The sequence below is a fragment of the Aptenodytes forsteri genome, unplaced genomic scaffold (assembly GCF_000699145.1).
Source record: "Aptenodytes forsteri isolate BGI_AS27 unplaced genomic scaffold, ASM69914v1 Scaffold299, whole genome shotgun sequence".
In the NCBI taxonomy this organism is placed as follows: domain Eukaryota; kingdom Metazoa; phylum Chordata; class Aves; order Sphenisciformes; family Spheniscidae; genus Aptenodytes; species Aptenodytes forsteri.
This window is the reverse complement of record NW_008794154.1, coordinates 2,247,236-2,255,845: the sequence shown is the minus strand read 5'-3', so window position 1 is coordinate 2,255,845 and position 8,610 is coordinate 2,247,236. Positions and strand designations below refer to the sequence as shown.

General features: G+C 35.3%; 1 protein-coding gene across 1 annotated transcript in view; it reads left to right on the top strand.

Moving 5' to 3' along the window:
- The first annotated feature begins 415 nt into the window (after positions 1-415).
- The window catches only part of PQLC2L (PQ loop repeat containing 2 like), a 16,244-nt gene continuing 8,049 nt past the window's right edge, over positions 416-8,610 (top strand). Inside the window, exons 1-6 of the mRNA XM_009279097.1 lie at positions 416-525; positions 1,953-2,298; positions 3,512-3,641; positions 5,151-5,241; positions 7,030-7,154; positions 8,056-8,151. Coding sequence (XP_009277372.1) covers positions 1,961-2,298; positions 3,512-3,641; positions 5,151-5,241; positions 7,030-7,154; positions 8,056-8,151 — 780 coding nt within the window. The 5' untranslated portion in view covers positions 416-525; positions 1,953-1,960. The remainder of the gene's footprint in view (positions 526-1,952; positions 2,299-3,511; positions 3,642-5,150; positions 5,242-7,029; positions 7,155-8,055; positions 8,152-8,610) is intronic.

Genomic DNA, 8,610 nt, shown 5'->3' with positions numbered 1-8,610 from the left:
TAAAATACCATGTTCAATCTTTTTTTTTTTTTTAATCTGACACATTTTGCTTATCTTTAAATGGGCATTTTGAGACGAAGCTTAATAAAATGTGTAAGATTTTTGTTACAATGTTTATGAATGGTTGAAAGTTCATGCCTAAAAGCTGCCTAAGTAGTATGTGTGCTTCGATGTTTCTCCCTTTTTAGTAGGTGGTAAAACCCTGCTCAGCCGCAGAGTACCAGAATAGGAAAGCTTACCTGAAACATTACTCACAACTTCTTTTCAACTTTAAAAATTATTGTCAAAGATGGCTATGAAGTCTAATAACTTCACCAGTATAAGCTGAATGTATCTAATAGGCTAAGGTAAATTCTCAGTGTATGAATACATGTTCTTTTTCTATCGTTTAATTGGTTTAGGTCCAATGATGACAGTTCTCTTGAGAGGCAGCCAGTTTCTGCAGAAAAGTTGTTCCAGCATTTAACATCATAGATACCTGAAGTCTCATGAAAAGAAAAAGCAGGTTTCTCAATGACTAGCAAAGTGAGTCCTAACTTTATTTTCATAGAGCATCGTTCACTGTAAACTTTGTGAAACTTTATCAAGATTTGAAAGTAGTTTGATGCATAATGAGGGTGGCTCCAACCTGTTACATTGCAGAAAGGGTATATTGTCAGCCCTTCCAAGCCCTGTCCCCATGTGTGCGGAGTGAAGAACATAAAAAATCCCAGCCACAAACATCGGGCCTTTGGGGACTGTTGTCTGTGAGATATTAAATAACTTTATTCACTTCTAGAGGGATGCTCTTATATCGCAGTATTACTTCTTCCTGTTTTCTGAATTTACTGTGTATCTGAGATGTTCCAAATGGTCTTAGAATTTTTCACCATCTTACTGGTTCTACATCTGGCTTTAAGTACTAAACAGGTGAACCTACTAGTATAGTACTTATTTTGTTGTTTGGGTTTTTTTTAAACAGTGCATTTGCTCTGGCTTTTTTCCTTAATAGCTAGTTGATTTAAGACTCCTCTGTATGAGGAATTATTAACCTTCAGAGGAATAAAATTATCATCAGAATGAGTGGGAAATCAGCTGGTTTTTGTCAGCAGGAAGTTTCAAGGACTAGTAATAGATAATTCTGCATTTTTGTTAAAATTTTCTTCAATTTTGTAATGGTTATCCTTCTAAGTAAATATTAAAATTTCAAACAGGATGGCTATTTCAGCAGGAACAAAAAATATCCAGAATTATTATAATTGGCTGCAAGAAAATAATTTTAAAGGTCAAACCCAACCCTCCCTTGCTTCAAAATTTAAGCCACGTTGTACCATTATGTTTCATTCTGGGGATTTTGGAAGTGGGAGTACCCTACATTTGCCTTGTGTAAGTTTCTTACGTTTTCTGTCTTTGCTCTGGAGTATTAAATAACACAAACTGTTTGACACTATGTTAAATCACTAGTTAGTCTGATGAGCTAGCTAGATTCAAGTGGACCTTAGAGCTTGTCTGGAATCTGAGTCATAAGTGACTTCTTTTTCATAACATTATCCTGAAATTAGTTGCATAGAAAGCAACATTATACTTATGTTTTGTAAGTGTAGAGTGTTCAGAATCTGGGCTAGTACCATTAAAGAAAGCACTGTTACTTTATTGGCATAATGTTGAACATGAAAATCAGAGTTTTCATCTTAGGTGCAAATAAATTGCCGGTTTACTTTACCTTGTAGCAGATTGCTGGCACCTCAGTGTAACTGGCAGTCTCAGTCTAACATAACCTCAGACTAAAATGCTATAGTGATATAAATCTGTAGTGTTGCATATTTGTCAAGAGCTAATGAATGCAATGGACCACAAAGTATTTTTCTTTCTTGGAAGTCTAACTTTTCTTCTGTAAGCAATAAATATAAGCAAGCATTGTACGGTTAATGTCTTATTCACACTGGCTATATTTATTTCTTTGAATTTGGCAGGTTCGTTTATGAGATTGGAAATAACTGTGATATCAAGCATCCGTCTGGATGCAGAGGTCTTTTCACAGAAGATATTCAGCATTGGTAAACGGATTTGCGGATTTGCATGGGGTAAAAATGGAGGCAGAAATAAACTTCGGAAATTGAATCTCGGTCCAGGAATGATGGCTTCTCAGCTGTATACACATGCTTTAAATATCCCCCCAATAGAGAAGAGGAGATTGTGCATAAATGGAACACCATGGATTTGGCATCTCCTAGAAGAATGTGTCGAGAACGCGTGGGAGTATTGGAGCGTTGTCATAGGACTGATTTCTATTGTCTGTTTTCTGTTTGCTGCACTACCGTAAGTTTAAAGTCTTAAGCAGTCCTCAGATTCAAACATGAGTAATCTTGCCTGAAGCCTTTTTCAAAAGCTGCCTTTTTTTTATTTTATCTTGGATATGTTTCTCTATCTGCATAATACAGATATAATATGCCAGAGAAGCATGTTGTTCATGTTTGCAACAATATTTGGTGGTTGACAAATGAGCTTGATGTACTGTTCTGTTGTACTGACTTGACACTAATCTCTGCCACTTAGAGCAAATGAGAATAAATCACCTCTTCTCTCTTATCTTCTCTACCCTGAGATGTGTGCACACACGCAGGCACACTTGCAGCAGAAGCTGGCTCAGTGTTTATTTAAGCCACATGCTATGTCACCAATACTGTTGTGCTGGCTCCTGCCAATGAAATTTGGACTGAGGAAAGGTCAGAAACAGCACATGAGTTAGCACTTCAGTAGTGCTAAATCAGTTGCTGTTTGGTCACTGGCACTGGCTTCAGGTTTCAAATACATAGGTAGAAGATGACAAAGAAAAAGTAGAAATGCCCCCAGCAGGTGAAAATACCTGAAACAAAATGGGATTGACTCCAAAGTCTGTCCCCATAAGGGGGATATAATTTACTGAACTAGTAAAAGGCCTATGGAAATCAAGCAAAATAAAACCACTCTTAGTAAGCTGTTGAACTTCAGAAATATTAGTTGAAATATTAGTTGAAAGGGGGCTTTACATTAAAACTGTCATATTAGTGAGCATGGAATTCATCAAGATATGTCTAATGGACTCACTTTGGGATTGCTTCATAGTCCCTGTTGTGAATCTGAATAACAGTTCTCCAATTTAGAGGCTTAAGTGTAGTTGTCAGCTCTTTTAGAAGCTTTGTCCATTCTTAGCCCTTCTATGTTAAATAACTTTTTCTTATTTCAGTATTTTAAAGGCTGGTATTTACAGCAGATGAATATAAAATGCTTATGGCATAGTTCTGGTGTCCAGAAAATGGTATGTCAGTGCAGGCCACAAAAAAGGAGCACATGCAAGCAGTAGGGAGGTTGTAATTTGAGCTATAGCGATACTGAGTTTTTCTTCAAAAGGTAAGTGGAGTATTGCTGTGATAGGTCTCTTGTGGTTAGAGTTTTAATCTTTCTTTATTCAGATTTTGAAAAATGTACTTCTGAGCTTATTAAACATTTTTTGCTTACACTATTTTACAATTACTTCTGGAATTTGTGCCAGTCAAATTTACATTGCCTGTCAGAATGGAAGAGTGGATCAAGCGCTGTCTTTGGGCTTTCTGCTGTGTTGGATAGCTGGAGACCTTACAAATTTCGTAGGCTGCTATTTAACAAATCAACTGCCAATTCAGGTAATCTGTCGATATTCCTACTTTTTGATTTCTCCTTTTCAAACTGTCTCTTTAAACTCTAGGATAACTTAATATTGCACAGTGAAGTAGTTTTGTATTCTGTTCACTGATCTACCATCTATAAAATAAGTCATAATTTCCCAAATACTTACATTGATACTATTATGTGTTATAGGAACCATTTCACACTTACAATTAACATTCAAAGAAACTTACTGGGTGTTACTCAATGATGAATGAAGTGGGGAATTTTCATTTGAGCTTCAGCATCAAAGTAAGCTTGCAGAGCAAATAGGGCTGGAAGGGGCTGGAAGGAAGTTGTGTTGTTTAGCTTGTAATAGATGAAGCTGTTTTGGGGCAGCTACTCTTTAAACTTCCTCTTGTTTTTTGGGGGGTTTTTTTGGTTGTGTTTTTTTTTTTTTTTTAAGAAAACTGTTTATTAACAGGGAAATGCTGGTTCAAAGCTGTTAATGTCTGACTAATTTGAAAAGATATTTTCTTTGTTAATGGGAGGGTTTCTCTGAAAGGAACAGTCATTTTCAGCAATACATTAATTGTCCAATACTTTCTTATCTGCGGTTTTTATTTTTGACTCTTAATTAAAAGGGAAAGAGGTATGTGTCAGCCACCTGCAGAATTTTTTTACAAGCTGGAGATGGACCCAAGGGTGGACAGAGTTGTCTTCTCTTTTACAGCTTAACATGTGGCACTAACTATTCCATCTCCCCATTACGAAAAGGGGAAGAGAGAATGTCGGTTTTGTCTTATTGAGGGAAGAGGCACTGAGTAAGATTAGTAGCTTCTGAAATGCTGGGAAACTAGGTGGAACGGACTTAAGCTTCTGGGCAGGAAGGATTTATCAGTCTGTCCAGGTAGGAATTTGTGTGATGCATCCTGAAAAAAGACCAGCTATTGCGATTGTGTCAGCAAGTCCCTGTTGCATAAGGTTTACACTGTATTCATCTGCAGCAGTCTAACTTGTTTTGTACTGGAAATGGCTTTCTGGTTTGTTTTTTTTTTTTTTTTTTTTTTTTTTTTTTTTTTTTTTTTTTTTTTTTTTTTTTTTTTTTTTTTTTTTTTTTTTTTTTTTTTTTTTTTTTTTTTTTTTTTTTTTTTTTTTTTTTTTTTTTTTTTTTTTTTTTTTTTTTTTTTTTTTTTTTTTTTTTTTTTTTTTTTTTTTTTTTTTTTTTTTTTTTTTTTTTTTTTTTTTTTTTTTTTTTTTTTTTTTTTTTTTTTTTTTTTTTTTTTTTTTTTTTTTTTTTTTTTTTTTTTTTTTTTTTTTTTTTTTTTTTTTTTTTTTTTTTTTTTTTTTTTTTTTTTTTTTTTTTTTTTTTTTTTTTTTTTTTTTTTTTTTTTTTTTTTTTTTTTTTTTTTTTTTTTTTTTTTTTTTGGCAATGCTTTGCTATTTGTCATTCACATTGTGATTATGAAGCAAAATTTCCATGCAGTTAAGTGAAGGTATTTTGAACTATTTGTATACTGAACAAGCAAATGTATCTTCTGTTTCAGATTGTCACTGCCATTTTTTATGTTAACATGGATATAATTATGATTTCACAATTTGTCTACTATAAGCTCAAGAACCAGAAGATGACAAAATGTAAGGTTTTTCAACAATTGAAGTGTTCTCCATAATGTAGCACACTCTTTACTTTGATATTTTCTACAGCATTTAAATAATTTTTTTTCAGAGGGATCAAAAAAATAGAGTGCACAAATTCTGGTTGACATTGTTAGGCCCATTGCTTCCAGTTTTCTCAGGCTCTTGTGAAAATCCTGCCCTTTCTCTTCTCTGCCTTTCTGCCTTTCTCTTTTCTTACCCACATAATATCTAAATATTTTCCATGTAGTACTTTCAGTTTATATAGACATACAAAATGCGGTAGTTTTGTGGAATCTGGTTCCATATTTTAACTTACTCCATGGTTTTACTGTCTACTTACAGCTATCTAAATATATGCATAAGTTGAAAGCAAGCATTATTTCTTTGTGTGGTTCAGTTAGTTTCCTCCATGTTGATTGAAACTGGACTTTATTTGCTTATAGCATAAAATATCTTGACATCTTCATGTGCTCTGTTTCAATACATATAGTTAAAAAACATATTTAAGGGGAATGAAATTACTTGAGTTGTGCTTCATAAAATCCTGACAGTAGTTGTAGTACTCAGCCTACCAATGGACTACTGTTTTGACTGAAATGAAAGACAGAAAGCTCTGTTCACATTGTATCAAATCAAAAACATTAACTCATCAATCTAAAAAAAAAAAAGTAAGTATCAAAGAAAATCCATGGTGCAGCAGAGGTAACAAAAAGCTGAAGTAAAACAGATGCCTGCCCAGCAGACTAAATAGGGATAAAGCAGATTCATTCAATATGGAACTGATAATAAACCTGGAGATAGGTCAGTGCTGAAGATATTTCCTTCCTGCTGCCTACTCTTGAAAACAAACACAGGCTTTTGTACGTTTTAACTGCCAGTGCCTGTTTCAGCTCAATGGTTTGCATAGCTGGAGAGGGAGGAACGGTACTGTGATTAAAGCTGTTAAAGAGGGCTTTTCAATACCCAGTTCTGGAGCAGTTACCCTAGGCAAGTTGGACAGTTTTGCATCTCAATGTGCAGCCTGTGGAACAGCGCTACTAAGTCTGTGTTATTTAGACTACAGGTCTTTAGGACAGGCTTACTAATGCCGTACAGCAATTTTTTCCACTGGTAACAGTGACTGCAGGACTTTACCAGCATCTTGTAGATACAGAAGATAGCATAGCACCAGAGTTCTGTAGGATTGTCTGCCATTTTCAAGTTGTCTTGTAGGTGTCTATGGAGACTTGCTAGATGGAGTCTGTGTCTTTGGATATGGGAGTCTTGACAAGGCTCAATATCTAGCTAACCATGGACACAGAGACTGGTCCAGCAGAGCACTTAGATTACATATTTATCTTAAAGATATTTTTGTTAATTTAAATTTCAAATATCCTTGCTTTTGCAGTTTTTAATCAAGATGTGCTGAAAGAAACTGTTACATTCTATTCTACTTAGTAGTTTTCTCTTTATCAGCTGTTATTTAATGGTAAACTATTAGGAGTTAATATAAGAGATAAGCTGAGTATGAAAATTTTCTCTCTCGGTAGCAATGCCCATTTAAGGAGTTCCCCTCCTGTTCCTGCACTGCTACCCTCAGTTGTTGCATGAAGACACAGCACAACTATGGTAGTGAGCAGGGGTGGGCACAGAGCCCAGAAGAAAGAGGTGGACTTACATTGCTGCCAAGAAAAAGATACATGAAATTGTACCTTTAAATTTACATATTTATATTGCAAACAAAAAGTAACTTTAAATCAACAACAGATGTTATATTTCAGCTAATTTGTTTGTATGTCATTCTAGGCAGCAAAAGCCTGAAGAATTTCTGCATAACCTGGATCATGGTGTGTATAGCACTGTGTGTTATTTTACCCTGTCAGCTGTTACTAAGAAACCAAGACCAGAGTACAGTAATCGAAGGGAATAATGTAAGTTCTCACCTGCTTCTGTTCCAAACAAATCCCACCTAAAAGCATCTTGAAAAGACTGTGTACTTTGAATGAAATTTGGATGACATTTTAAACAATGATTTAGAAATCATAAATGTCGCACTATGTGGATGTTTTAACTGTGGACCATACATCCCAAAATAAAGAAGTTACAAAATTGCTTCTTTTAGCAGCTTCCTGCGTTTCAGGCTTCTTCTGTCCCTTGGGTCATTAGGATGTGCTGCTGTGTGAAATAACACGTATACATGTTGTGTTTCAGCTTGTGTTAAATACTGTAGACATCCATGTAGAGACTACAGAGTCACGAGTGAAATCAATAGAAGTGGAAAATTAACAATTGTACCTGCTGCTGCTGTCATTTCAGCAGGAAACTTCACAGCCTATTCTAGCAATTTTATAGCCTTCATACTAACACCAGTAAAATAATTGTAATCCAGCAACATTGCCCAGCAGGGAAGCAGCTTATTTTCAAAACACAGCTAGAGTGAGAAAACTAACAACTCTTAAACTGTGAAAAATGAGTATTTTGCTTTCTCCAGACAGGATGATTCTTTTTTTTTAGTGGCCCTAGCTACAGTTCTTCGTTTTGGTTTGAATTATTGAGCCCAGGCTTTTTTAGCAGGAGGACTGGATTGATACTAGTGTCGTATCCTAAAGCCCGGCACTAGTTTTGATCTCAGTCATGGCTATGACGCAGCAGTGTGCATTGTTGTGAGATAAAGATTAAACCCTTTCTAGCCCTCTTTGGTCATTTGAAGAGCAGCACTGAACTGCTTTGAAAGGAGTTCTGTCCAGAAGATCAGCCAGTGGACTCTCAGTTTAATCCTCTGAAATGCCTGAAAACACTCTTGCCAAAATATATGTGCCTTTTCTTTTTCAGAACTCTCTTGATATGATTGAAATGTCAGGCTTCATTTGTGGCTATATATCCTGTGTGTTTTACTTGGGAAGTAGATTTCCTCAGCTGTATAAAAATGTAAGTAGGTTTTTGGCTAAGTACACTTGTATATTTTACAAAATACTCTCTGTTGCTTTAGATGTTGGATTCTCCCTAAGAGTGAGCCCTCTTGAACTCGAAAGCCTACTTTGCTTTTGTGACTGTCTAAAATGGTAAAGAAAAAAAATGGGGTTTTTTTTCCCATTCAGAGGAGGATGGTGAGAATTTTAGGAAGATTATGGTCTTTGATTGATGGAAGAGGATTGTTTGGCCAGGAAAGAGGAAGTGTTTACAGTTGGATTTATCAGATATGAGCAGAAACATCCTTTGTGTGATTGTTGTCATGAGCAAGTGATGTCTCCCCTTTTCTTTCTCCAAACTATTCTACCTTAAGTAACCAGCCACGGGATCAAAAGTTAGAATTAGAGGAAAATTAGTTTAGAATTTTAGCCCCTTTTCACAAAGATGCCATTACTGACTTTCCCCCCCCCCCCACCC